This window comes from Pan paniscus, chromosome 2, assembly GCF_029289425.2.
Source record: "Pan paniscus chromosome 2, NHGRI_mPanPan1-v2.0_pri, whole genome shotgun sequence".
Taxonomy (NCBI): domain Eukaryota; kingdom Metazoa; phylum Chordata; class Mammalia; order Primates; family Hominidae; genus Pan; species Pan paniscus.
Genome location: NC_085926.1, coordinates 127,518,820 through 127,543,354, shown reverse-complemented (window position 1 = coordinate 127,543,354; position 24,535 = coordinate 127,518,820). Strand labels below are relative to the sequence as shown.

At 58.5% G+C, this 24,535-nt stretch overlaps 1 protein-coding gene across 5 annotated transcripts in view; it reads left to right on the top strand.

The window, feature by feature from the left end:
• Nucleotides 1-3,951: 3,951 nt before the first annotated feature.
• Nucleotides 3,952-24,535, top strand: part of PLXND1 (plexin D1) — a 51,477-nt gene continuing 30,893 nt past the window's right edge. For 3 of the 5 annotated variants that reach the window (XM_063602917.1, XM_034957330.4, XM_034957333.3), the window contains exons 1-4: nucleotides 3,952-5,337; nucleotides 21,151-21,327; nucleotides 23,961-24,092; nucleotides 24,408-24,508. In XM_063602917.1, the coding sequence (XP_063458987.1) occupies nucleotides 4,027-5,337; nucleotides 21,151-21,327; nucleotides 23,961-24,092; nucleotides 24,408-24,508 (1,721 nt within the window). In that variant the 5' untranslated portion in view covers nucleotides 3,952-4,026. The remainder of the gene's footprint in view (nucleotides 5,338-21,150; nucleotides 21,328-23,960; nucleotides 24,093-24,407; nucleotides 24,509-24,535) is intronic. The other 2 variants (XM_034957332.3, XM_034957331.3) reach the window with 1 other exon arrangement.

The window sequence follows — 24,535 nt, the reverse complement described above, 5'->3', positions numbered from 1 at the left end:
GCAGGGTTGCTCCCACAGGGAAATGAGACGGGTCCAGCCCCCGAGAAGCAGCAGTGATGGCTCCCGGCACCACCTAGGCCCATGGCTGGATTGCCAAGCCGTCCCTAGGACTCTTGTTTCCAGCACCTTCCTGTGGCTGAGGCGGTGCTCTAAAGCGTTAACCTTGCAGGGGCATTTCCTGCAAGGAAACGTTCTCAGAGGCCAGGCCCAAGGGACGGGAGGGCAGGAGCCCCCTCCTCCCAGCGCAACCCTGGCCCCACTGTTATTTTTTCCAATTGAAGAAGAAAAACATTTCCTCTGTCTCCTCACAGCTCTGCCCTGGGCAGTCAGAGGTGAGAATGGACAGGACAGGGTGGGAAGCCCACCCAGTGGGGTGGAAGGCCCAGGCCCGCCTTCTCCGAGCCAGCATAGCCGTTGACCACCGTGCCCCAAGCAAGACTGCCCTGACTCGGCCACCAGGTCCTCGTCTTCAAAGGCACTGCTGGACATTTCCCAAATTTCAGGCATTTTGGTGGCATCTGGATTCTCACCTATTTCACATTTGTCTTTAACTCACTTTTAAAGGACTTCAATCAATGCATTTATCAAGGAAGCTTTACATCATTACTGTACATGGAAAACCAGTAGCACTTGCCAAAACCAGAAAGTAACGGCAAGTACAAAGAAAACAAAGCGCTATCAGTACATTCTAGCACGCTGATGTCAACAGCCCTGAGTTTGAGACCTTCTCTCTATTAAAAAGAGACAGTGACAAATGTTACAGTCATTAAAGACATGTTAGCCTCAAACCAAGACCTTTTCCTTGATATAATCAGACTTGAACAAAAACTGAAAAAGGCCCAAATTGCAGTGTGAATAACCAACTAGGTCTGGCTATTCTGGGTTAGTTCATTCCAAGTTAGTTATTGCTGGGTCCCACCTAATCCCCACTCCTGAGTACCTTTCATCTCCCCTTGGTTCCCTCCAAAATTCCCTCTGGAAGAACACCTCATTGCATCTTAGTAAGGCCAGGGAAGGTGTGGTTTGTTCCTTCCTTTATTCATTCATTCAGCCAGTAATTGTCAGCACCTCCTCTGCCCAGCCAGGGGTATAGGGGCTGCCACCATGAGCCATCCTGGCCTGATGGTGCTCCCAGCTAATGGGTAGAAGGGAGAAATCATAAGATGTGGAGGCAGATCTGGGTTTGAATCCTTACCTTGCTAATGCCCCTCAGTTTCCCCATCTGTGAAATGGGTTTGCTGACCACAGCCTAGTCAGCTGGCTGCAAGGATGGTGTAAGATCTGGTAGGGCAGTGCTGGGCACAGGATTCACTCTCACCGTCTGGTGGCTCTGCTAGCCACATTGGGGCTCAGGACAGGAGGTGGAGCCCTGGTCTTTAGTTGCAATGCCCCCCACCCCAACTCCTGGCTCTAACATGGGCTTCAGGGGTCATGGTTCACTGCCACAAGACGGGGAGAAACTGGTGTTTGCTAAGAGCCTTGTTGTGCTTGACACCTGTTATGTTATATTCTCCATCTCACACCCTCCCAGGGGCAGGTGTTCTGCTATGATTGTCCTCATTTTACAGTTGAGGAAACTGAGGCTCAGAGAGGGTGAGTGCCTTGCACAAGACCACACAGCACTTCTCACCTCCAGTTGATGTGAGGATACTCAGACCCGAATACCCTTCACCTAGAGAGCTCCTAAACCCCACTGCTCAGCTTGGCAGGGAGCTTGTGTCCCAAGTGCCCAGGATCATCACCACAGGCTGGTCTAAGACAACACTGAGCATTATCCTCAGGGCTCAGTGGGGGGAGCTGCAGGATGCAGCAAGATGAACCAGATGAGCGGGAGACAGGAAGGAAGAGAGGAGGGGCTGGAGAGGGAGCGGGGGTGAGGGATAGGGAGGGAGACAGAGAGAGAGACAGAGATAGAGACACAGAGAGACAGATGAAGAGTGGAAAGGGAAGGGGGCAAGACACTGAGAGAAGGAGAGACAAAGAGAGTGAACGGGAGGAGCAAGACAGATAGGAACAGAGATGGGTGGGGGCAGGAGAGAGAGAGATAAGACAGAGAGACCAGCGGATGGACTGGGGTGGGGGCACTGAGGATGTGAGTGAGGAGGAGAGGCATGGAGGCAGGCCCCATGCACCCCTGCTGGGCTCTGCAGTTGGCCCCCACGGGTGGCACGATGTGCGCCTTCTCCATCCAGAGAGGAAGACAGGGACACAGTCCCACGGGCAGTCCCCTAAGTGGCTCTTGGTGGGTGGATGGGCCTGGGAGGGGGCCTCCAATTTCCTGCAGCTCAACACTCCCGGCCATCAAAGCAGTGGCCAGACCAGGGCTGAGGGGTCTGGAACAAGGCGGGCAGGATGGCAGGAAGGCGAGGGTGTTGAGGGAAGTGGGGGGCGGCTGCAGGCCCAGCCTTTCCTGCCTGCCCCATGGTGCACAGACACCCCTGCCCTTCCTTCCTGGTTGGGTGGGAAAGAGGAAAATGAGGTCCCGCTACTCTCAGAGTGAGGCCCACCGGGCACCCTGTGGAAGCTGGGGGTCTGATGGGAGGCCCCGTTCTGAGAGGTCGGAGCTGAAGGGCTTTTGCTTTCAAACACTGTAGCTCTGCTCCTCATGAGCTGTGCATCTTGGGCCAGTCCCTTCCCCTCAGCCTTGGTTTCCATATCTGGAAGATGGGTTACCAATAGCGCTCGCCTCGGGGGAATCTGTGAGGAAAAAGAGAGCCCGTACATGGCAAGTGCTTGGCACAGTGTCTGGCACGGGCTAGCCCTGTGTGAGCACCCCCGTAAAACAGCCGCGGCGTATGGTCCTCACAGGGCTGTGACCTTGGAACCAGGCTGCCTGCCCCTAACGCTGCTTTTGAGATCAAGAACCCTGCCCAGTGCCGGCTTTTGTGGGACTAATCTTCCACTAGGCCTGGGAGGATGTCAGGGAAAGTGCCTGGCGGGGGTGCCAGGGGTGGGGGTGCGGCTGGGTCTCCACAGGAGGCAACTGTGGGCTCCAGGACCAAGGCCTTGCTCTGGCTATCGGTTGTGGGCCACTGGCTGGAACTATTTCCTCTCTCCATGTTTTCCTCATTTATATATCTGACCCTGAGCACTGGTCCCTCTGGCCCTGCCACTTGTAAATCCCTTTTATGGGTCTGGGGTTTGGGGGACAGATTATGGGGTCTGGGGGGCCCGACTGGCCGGCACCGGGGGAGCGAAGGCCTGGACAGTGCCTGAGAAAGGTGGTGGAGGGAGGCTGAGTGTAGAGGGGAGACACAGGGTTCGGGAAGGCAGAGGGAGAAGGAAAGGGGAGCTCAGAGGGACCGAGAGAGGGACGGAGGGTCCGAGGGGGAGGCAGAGGGAGCCACGGAGAGAGGGAGCGAGCGTCAGGGACGGAAAAACGGAGCAGGAGAGAGAAGGAGACTAGAAAGGGCCGGGGGCGGGGCTGCCAGGGACTGGAGAGCGAAGCGGAGTCGGAGGGAGAAGGAGAAGCAGAGGCAGAACCCGGAGAAGCGCCACACGCGCGGAGTTTGGGGTGGGGACAGAGACGGAGAGACGCAGAGACCGAGAGACGCAGAGAGAGGGAGAGACGGGGTGGGGGAGAGGGCGGAAAAGAGAAAACAGGCGCGAGCGAGGCAGGCCAAGCGGCCAAGTGGGAGGAAAGAGCGAGGAGAGCGAGCGACGGCGGCTGCGGCTACGGGGAGAGACCCTGGGGCCGCGGGCGGGTCCTGGAGGGCGCGGGCGGCGGGACCCGCGGACGGCGGGGCGTGGCCCAGGGCGGCCAGGGGCAGGCGGGGGTCCCGGGGGCGGGCGGGGCCGGGGCGGGGAGTGAGGGCGTGTCCGCAGCGGAGCCGCCCCCGCCCCGCCCCCGGGCTGCGCGGCGAGGCTGAGCCGGGCCCGGGCGCCGGGGCCGGGGGCGGCTGGCGCGGGCAGGAAGCGCCTCGCGGCCCGGGCCCGCCCCCCGCCTCCCGCCGCCTCCGGGCTCCCGGCTCCCGGCCGCGCCTCGCCCCATGCACTCGCCGCGCCGCGCAGCCCGCGCACGCCCGGATGGCTCCTCGCGCCGCGGGCGGCGCACCCCTTAGCGCCCGGGCCGCCGCCGCCAGCCCCCCGCCGTTCCAGACGCCGCCGCGGTGCCCGGTGCCGCTGCTGTTGCTGCTGCTCCTGGGGGCGGCGCGGGCCGGCGCCCTGGAGATCCAGCGTCGGTTCCCCTCGCCCACGCCCACCAACAACTTCGCCCTGGACGGCGCGGCGGGGACCGTGTACCTGGCGGCCGTCAACCGCCTCTATCAGCTGTCGGGCGCCAACCTGAGCCTGGAGGCCGAGGCGGCCGTGGGCCCGGTGCCCGACAGCCCGCTGTGTCACGCTCCGCAGCTGCCGCAGGCCTCGTGCGAGCACCCGCGGCGCCTCACGGACAACTACAACAAGATCCTGCAGCTGGACCCCGGCCAGGGCCTGGTAGTCGTGTGCGGGTCCATCTACCAGGGCTTCTGCCAGCTGCGGCGCCGGGGCAACATCTCGGCCGTGGCCGTGCGCTTCCCGCCCGCCGCGCCGCCCGCCGAGCCCGTCACGGTGTTCCCCAGCATGCTGAACGTGGCGGCCAACCACCCGAACGCGTCCACCGTGGGGCTAGTTCTGCCTCCCGCCGCGGGCGCGGGGGGCAGCCGCCTGCTCGTGGGCGCCACGTACACCGGTTACGGCAGCTCCTTCTTCCCGCGCAACCGCAGCCTGGAGGACCACCGCTTCGAGAACACGCCCGAGATCGCCATCCGCTCCCTGGACACGCGCGGCGACCTGGCCAAGCTCTTCACCTTCGACCTCAACCCCTCCGACGACAACATCCTCAAGATCAAGCAGGGCGCCAAGGAGCAGCACAAGCTGGGCTTCGTGAGCGCCTTCCTGCACCCGTCCGACCCGCCGCCGGGTGCACAGTCCTACGCGTACCTGGCGCTCAACAGCGAGGCGCGCGCGGGCGACAAGGAGAGCCAGGCGCGGAGCCTGCTGGCGCGCATCTGCCTGCCCCACGGCGCCGGCGGCGACGCCAAGAAGCTCACCGAGTCCTACATCCAGTTGGGCTTGCAGTGCGCGGGCGGCGCGGGCCGCGGCGACCTCTACAGCCGCCTGGTGTCGGTCTTCCCAGCCCGGGAGCGGCTCTTTGCTGTCTTCGAGCGGCCCCAGGGGTCCCCCGCGGCCCGCGCTGCTCCGGCCGCACTCTGCGCCTTCCGCTTCGCCGACGTGCGAGCCGCCATCCGAGCTGCGCGCACCGCCTGCTTCGTGGAACCGGCGCCCGACGTGGTGGCGGTGCTCGACAGCGTGGTGCAGGGCACGGGGCCGGCCTGCGAGCGCAAGCTCAACATCCAGGTACACCCGGGCGGTGGCGGCGGCGGCGGCGGCGGCGGCGGCGGCGGCGGGGGCGGCGGCGGGGGCGGGGGCGGGGGCGGGCGGGAACCGAGCGGGTCGTGAGCTGAGTGGGTCACAGGTGGGAGCGCGCAGAGATCCAGATGTACGTGGAACCCAGGTGTGCACGCGAGAATACAGGTGTCCCCCGAGGGGTACTACTGGCACCTGTATGGCCCAGGTGGGCATGTGCAGGGACTCAAGTGAGTGCCGGCTCATGGGCGCGCATACCTAGGCGTACTGGGAGGGGTCCAAGTTGCCACAGGTACCCAGGTGCGCATAAAGCCCAGGTATGCACGTGAGGGTCACAGGTGCATGCTGAGGGCGCAGTAAGTGACTGCATGCCTGACCAAAGTTGTGTTCTGGGGCCACTGCGTGAGCCTGTCAGTGTTACCATTGCACGTTGGTGATGGGTGCATGGGTGTGGCAGGTGTGCAAGGAGGCACACAGGTGTGCACCGGGGCCCTGCAGATGTCTGCATGGACTTGTGTGCCAGCAAGCTGGGGCCTGAAGACGCACAGGGCAGACAGGTGTACTGCACAGACACTGGTACAACGGGACAGGGCTAGGTGTGCAGTGGGACGTGCGTGGCAGGGGACGCAGGTATTTGGGCATGAGTCGGTACTCTGAGGAGGCTGCATGGTTGGCAAACAGGTGTGTGCCTGAGGCCAACTTTTATTCACCTATTCTGCAAATATTTCCTGAGCACCTAGTATGTACCAGGTGTGGGAGTCTGGGGTAAACAATAGCACTTGTGGAGTGCCAGCTAGGGGCATCACATGTCACAATTCCCAGTTCTCAGAACAACCCTCTCAGGTAGCCTCTATTCTCATCACATTTTACAGATGAAGAAACAGGCACAGAGAGGTTAAGCAACTTGCTGAGGATCACACAGTTGGGCGCTAGCGGAGGTGGATTTGAATCCAGCCTGTCTGGCCTCAGCATCTGTGTTTTTAATGCCCAGCCTTTGCTGCCTTCTGGACTTGGATCTCAGAGTGCGTGTGTTTTGGGGGCGTCCCAGGCAGCTGGGGTGGGCAGATGCCAGGGCCAGGAGAATGGAGGGATGTGAACAGGGGTGTTTTGGGGGCAGGAGAGGGCCGTGGGGCTCAGTGGGGAATGAGGAGGAGTACAGGCGGGCATGGGGCCCAGGTGTCTGAGGCTGGGTTGGGCAGTAGCAAGGGGGGCCAGGTTGACGGAATCAGCATGTGTGTTGACATGACAAGGGTGCGGGAGGGGACTTGGTGTGGTTCCCTTAAAGGAAGTTCATGGCAAGGGATTGCTCCTCACTGGCTTTGGGAGCTGGGTCTGTTGATCCCCATGGTTCACCTTGAGGAATGAGGCCCCAGAATGACACTGGGGCCTTTCCCACACCCTCCACCCATCTGAGTCTGGCGAGCCCACTTCAGCTCCACTGCCTGCCATTCCCTTAGGAAGCTGCATCTCCATCAGCAAAATGCAGAACTCAGCCTTCTTGTGGTGATCCCAAGCCTTCCTTGGGGCCCCACCCTGTCCCTTCTCCATGGCTGTGACAAGAATTTCATGAGATTAACCATTCCTCTGTGGGCGGGCCCAACACTGGGGCTTTGAGAAAATGCAGATTCCTTCTCCCAAGGTCGAGGTCGGTCTCCCACGACTGCCCACCATCTGGCCGGCCACCCTGAAAGTAAAGGTCACGGTGGGTGAGCAGGGCAGATAGTCCAAAGGGTGGTGGGGCTGCTTGCCCTGTGCCATGGTTGATTCATCCACCATCTCCACCCCAGAGCTTCATCTCGCAGGCAACTGTGTTTGGCACTGGGGGTCTCAGTGGGGAGTCGCTGAATGGAGAGAAGTGTCCTGTGGGCTGAGGGCCTTCCTCCAGTAGTTTCAGGCCCTGTGTCTCGGCCCTTTGGTGTAAGCTGATCTGTGGGATTCCTTAGGCCAGCCCAGGGTTCCCTCCCCCTCTGGCAAGAACCATTCTGGTTCCCACGGTCCGGTCCCTCGGTGCAGTGACTCACCCAGCTGAGGGGGCTGGAGCTTCTCTACCTAAGGGGACAGGGCCTCTCCAGGGACACAGCCCCAGGACAGAGTGGCGAAGGGCCTCTTCCCCACGCCAAGGCCACAGATTCCGGCTGCGGCCTTCCTTGGTCACCCTCCCTGTGTTTTCCACACCCTTCTCCTCTTCGCCGTGCCCGCTGTGGGCACAGGCCAGTGCCACTTGGCAGTATCTCCCAGAGGTGCTCAAGGTCCCCGGTCTGGGCCTCTAGCATGGGCAGGGGTGGGGGAGGTATCATTATTCTTGCTCCAGGCTGTTGCCAGCTACGCAGCGACAGATTCAGAACCTAGACTTTGCATCAGGCTGCTTGGGTTCAAGTCCCACTTTGTCACTTCCCAGCTGTGTGACCTTGGCCAAGGAACTTAACCTCTCTGGGCCTCAGTTTCTTCATCTGTGAAGTGGGGACAGTAAAAGCAATCCTTATCCCAAAGCATTGTTTTAAGGACTAGATGAATCGATAAATGCAGCTCAGTGTACCCAGTACACAGTAAGCACCAAGCAGATGGCAGCTCTTCTTGTTATTACTCTAAGGGACATTATTAGCACAGGTCTCTGCTTGGTCCTGGAGAGCAGTTGCCTAATCTGGCTTGTTCTGCAGCTGTAAACACCCCACCATCTCCTACTTCTAGCCCCAGATGACACCTCCATAGACATTTACTAAGTCCCTATTGTGAGCCCAGTCCCATGCTGTGCCCTGGGGAGCCAATGGCAACTCACTTTGTTTCTACTCTTGTGGGCTGGGCAGGTGAGCCGAGGACGGATGTGTGACCAGGCCCTTATACACAGGGCAATGCGTGCCGCAAAGGGAGAATGAGGGTGGAGGGAGCCCAGCGGAGGGGGCGGAGGAGCAGGAGGAAGCCAGGTGAGGCCGGAGAAGAGGAAAGGGGTCCAGGCAAAGGGAGCAGCCTGTGCGAAGGCTGTGAGCGGGCTCGAGGGGGTCTGCGTGGCCAGGCAAGTAGAGTGGGAAGCACATGACACAAGGGCCAGGGAGGCCTGGGGAGACCGTCCTGGGGAGTCTGGACTTTATCCTGGGGTCCTGGGAGCCGTGAAGGGTTTTAGCCAGAGAAGTGGAGTGGTCTCAGCAGGCACCTGAGTCTCCCCGCTGCAGAAGGGGAATGCTCGTGAATACCTGCCTCTTAGGGCTGTTGGGGGTATTAAATGAGATCATTTATGTACCTGGAGCCTGTTTGCAATGACTACAATTCTTCTACATATTATTTTAGAAAGCCCCTAGGTAGCTGGTGAGAAGGAGCAATGGAGGAGGGAGAGTGGCTGAGAGGCTGAGGCCGCCTCCCGGGAATAGATTCCTTCACTCAGTCGCAAATATATCTTGAGCACTTATTGTGTGCCAGGCTCTGTGGTGGGTGCCAGATGGCAGTGGGGAGATGGGGCCGGCCTTGTTCTCTGGAGACATGGCTGGCCTGGTCTGCAGCAGTGCTGAGGGCTTGGAGGGTGGCAGGTGGGCTCTGGACAGATTTGGGGGCTGGGATGCAGCCCCAGTGGTGGGGAGTGACGGGATGGAGGAGCAGAAAGCTGCCCAGAGTCAGGCTCAGCAACAGGATAGATGTTGGTACCCATGGGGTGGGGCATGTGATGGGGTACCTCTGGGGAAGAGGATAAGTTTGGTCTGGGGAGAACCAGGAGCCTAGGATCCTTTTTTCTCCTGGTCCCATCTGGCTGGATTTCTCTGTCATTGGCACTGGGTGGCCTGGGTGGGGCTGCACATGGGGCAGGACCCCAGGGCCGAATGACCTGCAAGTGGGGCAGCTCAGCCAGGCCTTTGGAAACCCAGCCTCTCGCTCCTGCTTGAGGGTCTCATGAAGAACCCTGGGCCCTGGCAGGAATCCCTCGAGCCGCCCACAACTCCAGAGCCTGGGTCAGGATGGCCTCCCGACATTCTGGGTTCCCAGCTGACAGGACTTGCCCTCTGCCCTCCGCCTTCTTCCCGAGAACCCAAAGGGAGAAGCTGCTGAAGTGTGAGGCCAGAGGCAGAGAACCTCGGTCCCCGCAGCCCTCAGAAGTCCCCAAATTTGTCCCTGATTGTTTTCAACGTATTTGGGGCAGTTAAGATATTTTGAGAGAAACTGAGTGAAGAAATTAGCCTCCATTGCATGTAGCTTGGATCCCTTTCCTCAAATCACAGCCTGTTTGGAGTGCAAGCCAGTTGGGAAGTTGTTGAGTGCCACTGATGGGGGAAATTGAGGCACAGCGTCACCCAACAAGGTGGGGCAGGCTGAGTCTACCTTCCTTCCCCAAGTCTTTCTCCCCAACCTATGAATGACCATAATATTTGTATTTTTAAAACAAAAGGAATACCGACAGGCCAATGTCAGTGCAGCATTTTCAAGGTGTCTTTTTATAGTAAAGGTGGAAAAAAAACCATCAGGCAGTTTTAAACTGGCATGCAGTGGGTGGGTGCACGTCGTCAAGAAGACATTTTTTTGCACCAATTTAGGGGCTGAGATGCCAGGTGGGGGCGGAGGGAGAGAGAGCTTCCAAGATGGGCTTTACATTTGGGTTTGGGCTGGGGGCTGGGCGTGATCTCCCAGTGACCAAGGGTGCAAGCAGAGACACTTGGCAGGATTTAGGAGAGGGGGTTCTAGGAAGATTGGCTGAGATGACCCTCTGGCCTGGAGAAACAGATAGGGCTTGGACCAGGAGACATCCCTCCCAGCCCTGAGAATGTCTCCACCCCCAGGTACGTGGGCATACAGTCCATAAGCTGTGTCATTTACCCTCTCTGGGCCTCATTCTTTCTCATTATAAAACAGGTCTTATGCCTCCCTCCTAGGATGTGGGTAGATTAAAATCTCAGGGGTGTCTCTCTCAGCCTACTCTGGCTTAGGGGGCTGCCCATAATAAAAAATAAATACATAAAATAAAACCTCACATGCAGTGCCCAGGAAATGGCAGGCACAGGTATTAGTATCAAGAGGGAGAAAAGACACCAGAAAAAACTGGCCTCAGTGGACAGGGGATGCTCAGAGGAGGGAGGGTCAGGGCCTTGGAGGAGATGAGATCAAATAGGGCCTGAAGGCAGGCAGGGGTGGGTGAGACGCCTGGGTGCAGCAAGGGTGTGTTGGGTGCTGTCCCAGCCCCAGCACAGAGACTGAGATGGAGAGAATGAGCTCTAGTGCCTGGGCTGAGGAGTCCAGGGCAGCACTGTCTTGAAGGCAAGAGGCCTGTGGGCTCCTTGGAGTGAATAAAAACCGTCGCCGAGCTCGCGCTCTGCAGGCCTTTTATAAGCACCTACATGGTTGACCTCATGGCTGCCCCTCCCCTGGTCAGGCAGACAGTGCGTCATCATCATCCCCAGCTTACAGAAGGGGAAACTGAGGCCAAGAGAGGGGAAGTGACTTGCCCTGGCTCACACAGCTGGGGAGTGAGGGTCTGGATCTGCAGATAGAAGCAGGAGTCCTCTTCCTGGTGGCTGGTGAGCTGTGAGCTCTCCGTGGTGGGGAATTCTGCAGTTCCCCCTCTGGCTGGGCCATAGAGATTCAGGCAGGGCCCATTGTGATAGCAGTGACTCAGGCGGGCTGGGGCATCTGCAGAGGCCAGGCCACATGCTGGGGGTGGGGGCTGACCCAGCCTCCTGAGGAAGTCAGGGGAGGCAAGGAACTTCTAGTTGCATTTGTCTGAAAATGCGATCATCAGCCTCTGGAAGGAGTGAGCCCATGGCCCTTTGGGTGTGCAAATGAGAGATGTGGGTTCAATGGTCAGTGTGAATGATGGTCCACCCAGGAGGGTGAGTGGGGGATCTGTCAGCGCCCTGGATACGCCCACAGTGAGGCCTTCCACAGCCAGGCAGGCGCACATCGCTAGGTGAGTGCAGGACCCTGGGGCCAACTTCCCAGATTCAAATCCTCTCTCTGCCCCTTCCTAGCTGTGGAAAGTCCCATCCGTTCTTGGAGCCTCCATTTCCCCATTTATAAAGTGGGCTGAGCGCAGGGAAGACTGGAGTGGCCTGGCGGCATTCAGCAAGGGCCACACGCATCGGGCCCGGCAGAAACGCCCTCTGCAAAGTCCGCTTCACCCGCCTGTGACTCCCGGTCTCCATGGAGATTAAGGAAACCAGCTGGGTTCCATGTCCTGGTTGCTGCCGTGAACAAAGACACGTGGCGTGTACTGGGACAGGAGCGGGAGGGCAGGAGCCCCGGGAGAGAGTGGTGCCTTCCCCTACCTGGGCCTCCGTTCTCCGACCCTGGAGTTGGCCCATGGAGTGGCAAGGAAGCCTTCCCTCTGACACCAGAACTGCCCCATCATGTCATAATTACTGTGGTTGTTGCTTGAGAACTTTCTCTGTGTTAGCCCTTTGCAGAGCACTTTACATATCTTTTAATCTCCCCAGAACCTGAATGAAATGACTGTTATCCCCAGTCTACGGAAGGGGAAACAGAGGTCCAGAAGGGTTAAGCATCTTGCCTGAGGTCACACCGTGGTGTGTGACTGTGGTGCTCCAGGTGGAGCAGGCTTCTGGCTGTAGCGCCTGTGACCCCTCATTCCTCCAAAATCTTTGACCGAAGGGGTGTGAGCCAGAGGGTGTCGGAAGGGGTGAATGGGCCCATTTTAAAGGTGAGGAAACTGAGACCCAGGGAACTTCTGCCTCCGCCGAGGCCCCTGTGAGAAGCAGTGAGGGCCTTTCAGGGTGGCCTGCAGAGCTGCCCAGCCCCAGCGCCCGTCATGGTCGCAGGCTGGGGTTAGGATGACCCCCTGGTGTGGACTCCTGCTACCGGGCCTGTAGCTGTCTCCACCCTCACATACCAGAGGCCAGCACCTCCTTGGTAACATCGCATGCCCGTCCAAGCTCTGGGTGGGGAGCTCTCTAGAGTATGTGAGTATGGGAGGAGGCTCAGCTTGCTACAGGACAGCCCCCAAGAGAGACAAATTGGACCCTCTCCAGGAGCCCCCAGAATGGTGAGGGAGGAGGTCATGACATCAGACAGATGCCACACACTAACCAGCTCATCAGAGGAGTGCGGGAGGGCTTCCTGGAGGAGGGGAGGTTGGAGCAGCACTTGACAGATGGGGCTGGGGAAGGCATTCCAGGCAGAGCACACGATAGGGGCAAAGGCTCAGAGATGTTGGAATGTGGCTTGGGTAGCAGGCCGAGGGGAAGCTGAGAGTGTGCTGGGCCTTGCCTGCAGGCTAAGGACTTGGATGCTGTCATGTGGGCTGCGGGGAGCCAGCAGGGCTTTGGGGAAAGGAGAGACATGGCTGATCTGGTTCCGGAAGGGACCCTGTGGCTGCTGGTCTGTATTGGCCCTGCCAGGTGCTGGCAGGATCCAGGGGCGGAGGCGCTCACCCGGAGCCCCCACTGTGGCTGGACCAGGTAACTCCCGAGGGCCTCTCCAGCTCTGACAGCCATGTGGGGATTGCCATGGAAACCAGCCGGTTCCCGAGTGGGGACAAGCCCAGAAAGTCTCTGAGTGCCAGCCACGTGGACTTGGATCCTCACTGCCCCCCAAGTACAGCCATTTTCTTCTTTCCAAAGGCCATGTTTGAGCCAGGGCCGAACCAAACAGACCGCCCAGACAGGCATCCAGTGGCAGGGGCCCTGCTCCACCCTGCTCGGCTGATACTCGATGCAGTCAAGATCTGGGGGCCAGCGCCAGCGGGGGCCCTCCCCGCCTAGTCCGCCGTCCTTTACCCTGAAACTTGATAAATCATGCGCTGGGGGGGAGGGAAGCTCGCAGCTCCATTACGAGTCCCGGCAAGGCCCCAGTGGGGCGTTAATCATGTAGCACTTTATGCTCTGATCGGTAAATAATGGGGGGGGGGCCCGCAGGCAGAGGCCTTGGAGTGGAGGCCAGGCCCAGGAAAGTGGCCAAACCCCCTTGCCTGTGCCCTTCTCCAGCCTCTGCCCGCTATCTTTGTTTGAGGTGACTGAGCTCTGTAGAAGCAGCCATCACCTTGATGGGCCTCAGTTTCCCCAGCTCAAAACCCAGGGTTTTTCCAGCTCCAAGCGGCTGATTTCCTGGCAACTATTGGTGGCTCCCAGCAAAGCGGCGGGTGGGGAGGCTGTGGTTAAGGGCGGGGATCTGGAGCCCGCAGGCCTGCGCTGGAGGCTTGGATCTAGCCATTCTGGCTGTGTGCCCCTGGGCAAATCACTTCAACTCTCTGTGCCTCAGTTTCCTTTACTGTAAAGCAGCATCAGCTCTTTCAGGGTGTGGTGAGGGTTGAATGAGATAATACAGAAAGAGGTCTCAGCACAAAGCAGACTGCACACAGCTGCTTGCTACTGTCACTCTACCGAACTGTTACTATGAGAAAGCTGCCCCTCCCCATCCTGGGGCTGGGCCTCTGAGCTCGGATGTGGGCAGCTGGAGAGAGGGCCCCGTTGTCACCTCTGTGTCCCCAGCTCATGGAATCCAGCCCAGAGATGTTTGCGCAAGGCTCCAAGCAGCCCTGTCTTCTTGGCTGTGTCCACAGCGGTCGTGCGATGACTCTGGGACCAGCGGTAGAGTCCTGCTGCAGAGCACAGCCTGCGGCCAGGCATACGGGCTGGACCCCGAGGAGACCAGGGGCCGGGGAGGAGGGTGTGAGATCGAACCTCCAAGTCCCCCCAGCCCCAGGAGGGAACTGCCAGTGTTCCCTGGAGAGGCAACTATTTCTCGGCTCCTGGCCTGGAGTCCCTTCAGGGGAGGAAGCTGGGAGGGAAACTGTTCCAGGGCTTGGAAAGACTGGCTTCGTGCTCTGCCCCTCCTGCTGGGGGGAGGGAAGCCTTTTCCCTGGGCCAGGGAAGAGCCGCTGGCTGCCCATCCCACACTGTGCTCCTCTGGGACCCGGGGGGAGGGGAGCTGGAAATGGGGCCAGGCCGGGCCGGAATGAGAAACAGCTTCATGAAGGGGGAGCTGGGTATCTGGGGGCTGCGTCCAGCTAACTAAACAATGGCTGCTTGAGTCAGCGACTGTGGCGGTGGTTCCCAGGCGCCAGGGCAGAGCAGGCCGAGGCCAGAGCTCCCACTACCGCGTCCTTGGTGAGGGCGGTGTAGCCCATCCAGCCTCGGATGCTTTGACTTCAGGAAGCGGTGGAGTGGCTTGTCCCTGTCCTCGGGAGCTCCCGAGCCTCTGCTCCGTGGTCTGCATAGCTAATTGGGAACATTTATTGAGCACCTACAGTGCTTAGCACTGAAGGCTCCTATGAGCTCAGTCCTTCCATAAGCCCTAGGTGGTGGGTGCTATTGCTGTCTCATTTTACAGATGTGGAGTCCGAGGTTCAGAGGGGATGGTGCCTCCCACAGTGAGGTAAGAGCTGTGAGACTTAGGAGTCAGGAGCCTCAGCTTTCTCATCTGTAAAATGGGTACGCAGCAAGAGTGTGTGTGTGTGTGTGTGTGTGTGTGTGTGTGCGCGCGCGTGCGTGCATGCACCCCCAGGGCTGTAAGGTGCCCCCAGTAGCTGTAGTGTCACACAGTAGGTCCTTAATCCAGCCACGCTTGTGACCTAAGCCTGGGGCTTGTCCTTCCAGGCCATGCCTGTTTGGGGTGGGTGGGCAGATCATGCCCAGGCTGTGTGTTGGCCCTCAGGGCGGCCTGGCTGGCTGGCTTCAGCCCTTCCAGATGGTGTCCAGCTGGCCTGGATAACCTCAAAGCCCTGGAGCTGGGTGACCCGCCTCTTCCAGAGGGGTCAGGGAAACCAAGGCAGGCCTCCCCGAAGGGTCTGCCAGAGCTGCTATGTCCTTTGCCGTTTGTCTGAAGCCTCTGCTCTTCTCTGTGTCTTGGTTTCTCCAACGTGCTCCTCCAGGCTGCTTTTCCTCTGTGGCTAAGGCCAGGCTTCCTGACCATGGTGCTAGGCCTGGTTGGCCATCTTCTCCCCACAGCCCCTCCAGGAAGCCTCTTAGTCACCCCTGAAGGCGCTGGTATTTCCTTTCTCAGCAGCAGGTGGTCTCCTCCCTGGCATGGGGGCTGCTCCCAGAGGCCACCCAGGACCGAGTCCGTCCTGCCCCCTCCCAGGGCTGGCACACAGTGCACCCATGGCTCATTCCTTGCCTCAGTTTACTCTCAGCAGAGGTGTCAGCTTGCACAGTGTTCTGAGAGGCGGTGCATGCTGAAGTGGAAGGAGCTGGGGTCTGGGAGTCACAGGTGTGGCTTCATACCCTGGCCTGGCTGTGTGAGGCTGGGCTGCTGGACTGAGACTGGACACAGTCCACAGGCCACCACTGAGCCCGTGCCACATGGGCTCCACTCAGGGGAGCCCAGGAGGACTGGCCCTACCTGGGCTGTCCAAGCTGAGGGAGGAGTTGGCGGGGACGGGGGCTGAGAGAGGCCACAGAGGTCAGGGCCAGGTTGAGTGGGGCTTCAAGGGCCCAGGAGCAAAGTTTGGGTTTGTGTTGACAGCACTAGGGAACCATGGGAAGCTGTTGAGCTGCACAGGAGATGTGACCTGCTTTGCGGGGTTTTTTTTTTTTTTACAAAATAAACTTTTTACTTTGGAATAATTTTAGATTTTTAGGAAAGTTACAAAGATAGTACAGACAGTTCCTGTATACCCGTCCCCTAGTTTCTCCCATTGCTAACGTCTTACCGTTACCGTGGTACATTTGTCAAAACTAAGAAGCCAACATTTGTTCTTTACTCCCAACTAAACTCCAGACTGCACTCCACAAACGTCTGCTTTCTTTTCCAGGAGTCCACGTTGCATTAAGCGCTTTGCAGTTTTAAAAGCTCTCTTTGGCTCCCGTGAAGGATGAATGGGAAGGAGCCCAGCTTTGGGAGGAGCTGGGGGGTCCAGACAGCCCAGTCCCCGGCCAGGATGTAGTGAGCTGCGGTCACCTTGCAGTTTTTTTATTTTTATTTTTTCGAGACAGGGTCTCTGTCACCCAGACTGGAGTGCGGTGGTGAAATTATAGCTCACTGCAGCCTTGACCTCCAGGCTTCAGGCGATCCTTCCACCTCCACCTCCCAAAGCGCTGGGATTACAGGCGTGAGCCATGGTGCGAACGGCCCACCCTGCAGTCTTAATACCCCAAAGTGATCATGTGCTTTCAGCTCTGTGGCAAATTTCAGCTCTGTGGCAAGGAAACCTGACTTTCCCAGGATCATAAACAATCAAACACTTCAGGCAGGAAGGTGCCCTCACTTCTCAAGTGCAAAGCCTCCGCAGCCGGTGTGGTAGCCATGCAGTCTGTACCTGTGACGGAACCGCTGGATTTTGCAACCTGCCGCAGCGCCCACTGTTAATGCCGCATCCTTTTCATAGTGCCACCTGCGGTGGGTCTGCGGCAGGATGTGAGGCCTGAGAAGCCGGGCTCTTGAAGCGCTCCTTCCAACTGGCTTCCTGGGGAGAGAAAGTCAACACAATTACAGCTGGTAGTAAAATCAATATGTCAGAGTTTTAATGGGAGAGTGGGCAGAGCTGAGCTTTGGCCCCAGGAGGGAGCCAGCTGGAGGGGGAGGGGGCATCCTGCTCTCAAAACGGGGCCGAAACCAGCGGCGGTTGCTCATCCCATGTGAGAGAGGGATAAAGTGAGGTTTTTACAGGAACTGAAGCTAGCAGCCCGTGTTGCCTGGGCCTGAATACCTGCCTCCCTTTGTTGCCACACGCAGAGTAGGCATACGTTTCCCTCACTTCTCCAGCACCCAGCATGGCCGTGTTGCTCTCAGTCACTCGACTTAGAGAGAAAGCAGCTGAATACAGTCGTTCACACTTTAGTCAAAATTAGGTTCCTTTCTTTTGTAAACATTCCCTCCAGAGCACAGGCTCCATGCTGGAGAACGTCATGCATGTGCTGCCATGGGAAATGTATGACCAGCACAGTGCCATCACAGGAGTTGGGGGGCTGAGCCACATCTTGAAAACTTGCCGTCTGGGCATGCCTGGAGAGGGAACAGCATGGGTCCAGACACGGGGGGCGCTGAAGTGCCAAGGGGAGTACGAATGCCTCAGAGGCATGGGATGGGCATTGGCTGCTGAAGGGACATTTACAATGGTACAAGAGCCCCGGGTATGAGGTGTGGGCACATTCCAGGACCTGTGGAGACTGATGTGGTGGGCGCAGCGGGTGGGGCAGAGGGAGGAGGGAGACTGGAGGCCTGGGAGCTGGCAGGAGCTGGGGCACGAAGGCCTTGAATGCGAGGCTGGAGAGCTGGGGCTTGATCCCGAGGACAACCGGGAGCCGGGTTGTAGGTAGGGAGGGTCTGACCAGCTTTGTGTGAGAGAAAGATGGCCCTGTGACTTGGAGGGCGCTGCGGGGATAGCCGAGCCTTCCCTGCTCTCAGGAGAACTTGAGTTTTGAAAGACTCATGCTCATTAGCCTTGAAGGAGGACGGTGCTGGGGTCAGGGGGTATTTTGAGCCTGTGAGGCTAACTGTCCCTGGAGACCAAGTTCAGCCGAGGCCAGCATGCTCAGGACGTCTAGTCCCTGAGTCCCGTGTCCCCCTCCCCCAGCCTGCATCCCCCTCCCCCAGCAGGGGCGGCACTTCCCGCCACGCTGGGCTTCCGTTTTTGAGCCGGTTTGCCTTGTGATTTCCCCTGGCAGCTGGGGAATCAGCTTCCCCCTCGGAACACAGATCATTCGGAGCAGCCGATGGCTTACTTCTTTAAAAAAATTTTTTTAAATTTTATTTTAGGATAAGGGGGAAAAAAGCTGGGGGAAAGGCCTTTTAGAAAATTCCTTCGGTGCAGAATTAATGGCTTGTGAAAGTCAGCGCGGGGCGGGGGAGGGGGGAGCGGGCTCCCAGCGAGCTCCCCTCCCTCCTGCTCCCTTCCTCCCTGCTGCCCTAGCCCACAGATCACCCCGAGCTGGGCGCCTGGTCCGCCTTTTCCCAGGACCGCACCCTGGCTGGATGTCAGGGTATGCCCAAAGGTGTCATCTGGGGCCTCCCAGGTGTCCCCTTCCAGAACTTATGTTCCCTTGGTGGGAGGGATTCACAATTTTAATTTTAAACAACTTATTTTTAAATGATGCAAGTGATTCATATTCAGTGAAAAAAGTTACTTAGTTACCTAGCCCCTAGGAAAATCATCCCTCGCAGTGGTGAGGATCCCACCTCACCTCTTCCCTGCAGCTGCAGGATTGCTGAGGTGTGGGACCCCGCCTGGTTGGGGCAGCTGGGGAGACCGCTCAGCACCCACCTTCCAGGGCTGTCCCCAACTGTAACACACACAGGATGGAGTCGGGTAGGTCAGGGCTGGCACTGAGAGGAGGTGCCAATGATGCAGCTCTCGGGTGGGGGGGAATGGCTTCCTGGGCAGAGGGAGCGGCCAGGCCAGAGGTCCTGAGGCAGGAACGAGCTTGTGATATTTGAGGCACAGAAATGAGGCCAATGTGGCTGGGGTGAAGGAGCAAGGGCAAGGGAGGTGTGAAATGGAGTTAGAAGATCCGGGGACCCACGGGAGGATTTAGGATTCAGGATTTATTCTGAGTGTCCTGGAAACCATGGGAGGGCTTGAATTGGGGGAGACCTGCTTTGCATTTTAAAGGGCTCATTTGGCAGCTGTGTTAGCAGATAGGAAATGTCAGTGTAGGGGGCAAGAGTGGTCTTGGAAAATGAAGAGGGCTGGGAGGGCTGTCCAGGTGAGAGGATGGCTGCTCAAAAGCTTTAAGGTAGGCATGATTTGCCCTGAATTTTCTTTCTTTCTTTTTTGATCAGCAGTTGAACATGGGTAACTTTTACTTCATAATAATAACATAAGCAGCAGTCATGTCTGAAACACAATAGTATCAGCTAACACTTCCTGGACACTTACTGTGGGCCAGGTACTGTGTGAACACTTTAACCTGCTCCGTTTCCAACCTGGGCCAGTTCACCCCTCCTTAGGCAACCTGGTGGTCCCCCGCTCCCGGGAGGTCACCATATTGATGCTGAACTTAGTGTGGACACCCGATCAGCATAGCACACTACAGCCCAGAACTCCTGGACTCAAGTGATCCTCCAGCCTCAGCCTCCCAAGTAGCTGGGAACTACAGGCACGTGCCACCACGCCCGGCGTGTGGGAACACTTTAAAACAAATGATTCATCCCAGCCTCTATGCGGAAAACACTGTGGATATACCCATTTTATAGTTGAGTAAAATGAGGCTCAGAGGCAAAGTGCCTTGCCTGGGTCACCCGCCGTCATCCTCCGGAAGACCCCTCCTGTATGTTGGTCCAGGGCATCCCCAGCCCATCACACCTCTGGGCTCAGGGCTTGGCCCCCAGGGACATGCTGGAAACAGCCCCAGCCTAGAAGCCCATCCGGCCGTAACTGTGTTTATTTGCCCAAGCACAGAAGGACCCACTGTTTATTGCTTTCTTTTGAAAACTAGCTGAGCCTTTGTGCAAAAACCAGGCAGGCACATCATCAGTGGCTTAAGCTTGCAAAAAGCACAGACAAGAAATTTAAAAAGAAAAATCTTTAAAGCTTTGCCCTAAAGATGGTTCCAATGCTGCCTTCCGGTGACCTCCCTGAGTCCTGCTCTGAGCCTCTGATGTCCAAATGCAGCTGAGGCATGGGCTCAAGTCTGCTACCTGGGTCAGCCCTGGGGGCGTGACATTGCAGTTAGCCATTTTCCCCTCTGAGCCTCAGTTTCCCCATCTGTGAGATAGGGCCCCTAGGGCTGCCAGGATTCTGGGAGTCAGTGCACTGGCCTGGTACAGTGTCAGTTCCCAGTAAATGTGGCCTGTTATTATGTTTACTGTTGTGACTATTTATTGTTTATGCACCAGTTTTACCAAAATGGGCCCATGACATCCTGTGACTTTTCTTGTAATCAGTGTGGGCTTATGGCGTCACTGCAGGATGGGGGCTGCTCTCCTGGATGATAAGCCATGATGGACGCACTCAGTCCCATCCGACACATGTGTGTGTCCCCTTTTCACTCCTCTGCACCACCCTTGTGCCTGCGTCTTTGCGGAGTTGCACAGTTATTGTCTCAGGGTCACTTCCTGGAGGCCTGTTTTCTATTTTTGTGCAAATTGCACCAGGAACCTTTGAACATACTAAGACCCAGGAGAAGGGAGGGAAGGTAGGAGCAAGTTCAGGGAACAGCCCGGACATGGGATCACCTGTCACAGCTGCCCTGTGAGCCGCAGCTGATTTGCTGCTGGAGGGCATGGGTGATACTGGGCTGATGTGGACATGGGACTGTGCATTCAGACACACCCAGCCTGTTTGTCCCCCTGTAATGTGGGCAGATGAGGGGATAGGTGCTTGGGGAGGGAAAGAAAGGCTGCGGTTTAGGGAGGCCTCCACCTGGAGTCTTGCAAGCTGCTGGGGCTTTGGGGTGGTGGTCCTAGGATCAGAGCAGACACCCGGCAGGAGGAAAGCCCATGGTTGCTGTGGAGACACAGAGCCAGCCGGGGCTGTAGGAAAACAGCCGAGGCAAGAGGGACACCTCTTGGGTGCCAGCGGGTTAAGCTGAGGCTGACGGTGGCCTCCGGTCATCTGGTGTGGACTCCTCTGCTCTTCCCAGCTGTGCCCGGCCAGGAGGGGCAGCCCCAAGGGGGTGCGGGTGTAGCTCTCACCCTGGCCGGCCTCCCTGGACTCTTTAAAATCAAACCTGACCTTGTTCCCTCGCCTGCTGGTTCCCATGTACCTTGAACGTCATCTCCTTGGAACAGCTCTGTAACCAACCCTGAGGTCAGGGCAGGCCTGGGCTTGGGGATGGGGTCCCATTTGTGTTTGGGCCTCAGCTGAGCACTGAGGATATAAAGTAGGAACAAGACTTGAAAGCTCTGATGCCAGGGCCTGAGATCCCAGCCAGCTGTGCGGGCGGGGAGCCGGAGAAGGTTCTGGAGCTGGGATCTGACGTGCCGTTCCTCTTCCAGCTCCAGCCAGAGCAGCTGGACTGTGGAGCTGCTCACCTGCAGCACCCGCTGTCCATCCTGCAGCCCCTGAAGGCCACGCCCGTGTTCCGCGCCCCGGGCCTCACCTCCGTGGCCGTGGCCAGCGTCAACAACTACACAGCGGTCTTCCTGGGCACGGTCAACGGGAGGCTCCTCAAGGTAGGTATGGGGTGGGGATGTGGGGAGGGGGTGGGGGTGGGAGGCTCCCCTGGGAGTTGGCTGAGGGGGTCAGTCTGTACACAGGGCTGCTACAGGTCCAGCCTGACCCTTTGTTTTCTCCCATTCGCCTAGCACTTTACAGTTTGCAAAGTATTTTGCAAGTCTGTTTTTGCCACTATTGCTCATAATATAGGTGGCGTCCGTACAGAGGAGGGAAACCAGGCCTCAGAGAGGGTGCTTCTCTCAGAGGCTCTAGGACTGGGGCTTTGAAACTGTATGGCTCTGAGTTCAAATGTCTGGGCTCTGCCATTTGCTGGCCCTTTGACCTTGGGCAACACATATTCTCTCTCCAGGCCTCAGTTTCCCTGTCAAGGGCTGTAAGCTGTTGTGGGGCTTTGGCAGGGTAAGGCCATGGCCTGGTAAGCAGGAATGCTCATTCATTTCTCCTCCCCAGCCCTGCCAGCCACCCCGTCCCAGGGTGACTGGTGTCTAGAGTTAACTGTACCCCAGCCCGTGGCCCCGAGATTCCTGGAGCTGGGAGGAGATGCGCAGAATCCAGTTTCCCTGCTCTGGGGCAGGACAGACATGGCGGAGCCTGGGCCAGACCCCCAGGTGCAGCCCTGGACCTGCCCCCAACCCAGCCATCTCTCCTGCTCCCTCTTGGGAGACTAAGCTAAGCGCCACCACTCTATTCATGCACCAGGCCCGGCCTAACTGCTCAGATCTGATCACCCAAGTCCCCCCCAACCCACTGCCTGGGCAGACGCTGTGGGCTGGGTGGGCGTGGGGAGTGGAGTCCCAGGACCCCACCGCTGCGGCTGGGGAGAGGAAAAATGTGGGGCTCGTCAATGGGGCTCGTGGTTTGGGGTCAGATACTCACATTCGGAGTCTGGCTCTGCTGCTTCCAGCTTTGTGACTTGGGGCCAGTTTCTTCTCCCCTGCGAGCCTCAGTGTCCTGGCTTAGGAACATGAGCCAGGCCCCTCCCCCACCCCCGACACCCATGAGGCTGCAGTTGTTAGGCGCCTACTGTCTACCCAGAGCCTAAAGTGCATCCTCTCACTTAATTCTCACACCCCTGCAAGGGAGGCAGAAGCACGATTCCCATGCCACAGATGAGGACGTTGAGGCTCTGAGAGGGGAAATGACTGCCCCAGAGTCGCACAGCAGGAGCTGGCCCACAGCCCACACCCCGCCACGGCCTGGAGCCCCTCACCTACCACCCTGCACAGTGTGGCCTCTGTCTCCAGCCAACCCTGCCCTGCTCGGGCCTTAAATCGCCACACCCAGCACAGGCCCTGGGGCACAGTAGTTGCTCAATAAATGATTGAAGGAGTGGAAATGACTTGAGTGTCCACTGGACGCCTGGACATAGGGGTGGGGTGCGGGCAGTGGCCTGAGCCCCTGCAAGGCTCCGCCAAGAGGCCACGTGGGACAGGAGTGTCTCAGGCTGGGACAAAGCCCATGGAAGCCTGGGGAGAAGGTAATTTTGAGTTGGTGTGTAGAGGCTTCTGGGCCTCATGTGTGCATTGGTAGAAGGGGAACAGGAAGGAATATTCCAGAGGAGAGCACAGCATAGGCAAATGCCTGGAGGCTGGAATGTGTGAGCAGGGTTGAAAGGGTGGAGATAAAGCTGGGGTTGTCCGGGTTAGATCACCAGGACCTTGAGTGCCAGAACAGGTTCATTCCATAAGCAGAAGGGAGCCATGAAGGGTTTGGGAGCCCCAGGAGGAAGGCTGGGGCAGAAACTGGCCTGGGAGGTGTCCGGACCACTGGCCCCATCTCAAAATGCCCAGCCTGGGGCCTGGCAGGGCCCAGACAAGACAACACACTGGGAACAGGCAGGGCCAGGCAAAAAAGAGCAGAGTTTGGTGGGGCTCTGACTGGTATTGTCATCCTCAGGAGGACACGCAGAGGGTCCCTCAGAGCCAGAGAAGCTTCCAGGCCCCAAATAATCCTGGTCTTCCTCCTCCCTGCACCTTGGTTCCACACCCCCAGCCTTAAGCCTTGGACTGTGGGGTCAGGCAGGCCTGGTATTGCATTGTAGCCTTGTGATCTCTTCACTTTGTGCCTCTTGCCAACTCCCTCGGCCACTCCCAGCCTCAGATTCCTCTTCGGTGAAATGGGCGTGGCGGGGAGGAATGAGACGTGCAGCCTAGCAGCTTCCCCAGGCCTGACCCCATCAGCCTGGCCTGTGTCTTATTTAATGCTCATGGCCCGCCTGCCCCATTAGCTCAGGAAACAGGCTCAGAGAGGGGAGGCAGCTTGTACAACTTACACATTGTAGAGCTCCTCAGTGTCAAAGCCAGAATCCAAACCCAAGCCCCCGCCCTTAGCCATGGTGCCTAACAGCCTCCCAGAGCACGTTTCGTAAACTACAAAGCCTGCACACGTTCACAGGGCGGGATGCCTTGGAGAAGAGCCCAGAAGGAGCTCCTGGTGGGGGCACAGCAGAGGCAGAAGCATCGAGGCCTGGCCCTGTGCCCTCCCCTGCACGCCCGTGACTTCCCACCCCTCCTGAAGGGTCCAAGACAGGATGGGGAGGCAGAGCCCCCAGACCCGGGCTCAGGTTGTCCCCTGGGTTTGGCCTCCCCTGCTATGGGCTCCAGCACCCTGATGCCCACTACTCCCACAGATCAACCTGAACGAGAGCATGCAGGTGGTGAGCAGGCGGGTGGTGACTGTGGCCTATGGGGAGCCCGTGCACCATGTCATGCAGTTTGACCCAGCAGACTCCGGTTACCTTTACCTGATGACATCCCACCAGGTGAGGCCAGAGCCCCAGCCCAACGCCATCCCAGCACCAGCCGAGCCCTCTTGCTTGCCTGGCCTTTACACGCGCTGTTCCTCTGCTGGGAGCACCCTCCTCCTCCATCTCCCTTATCTGCTAACTCCACCTTGTCCTGCGCCTCCCAACACCGACCTTGCCTCTGCAGGGAAGCCTTGTCTCCCATGTTCCCCCATTAGAGTGTTGACCCTCAGTTTCCCCAGCCTCTCATGGCCCGCGCCATGCTGACCGTACCACCTCCCCAAGGGAGAGGCTGGCAGTCCCATTGAGCTGGGCCCCCACCTCTGCCCCCAGATGGCCAGGGTGAAGGTCGCCGCCTGCAACGTGCACTCCACCTGTGGGGACTGCGTGGGTGCGGCAGATGCCTACTGCGGCTGGTGTGCCCTGGAGACGCGGTGAGGCTGGACACCAGCAACAGCTGG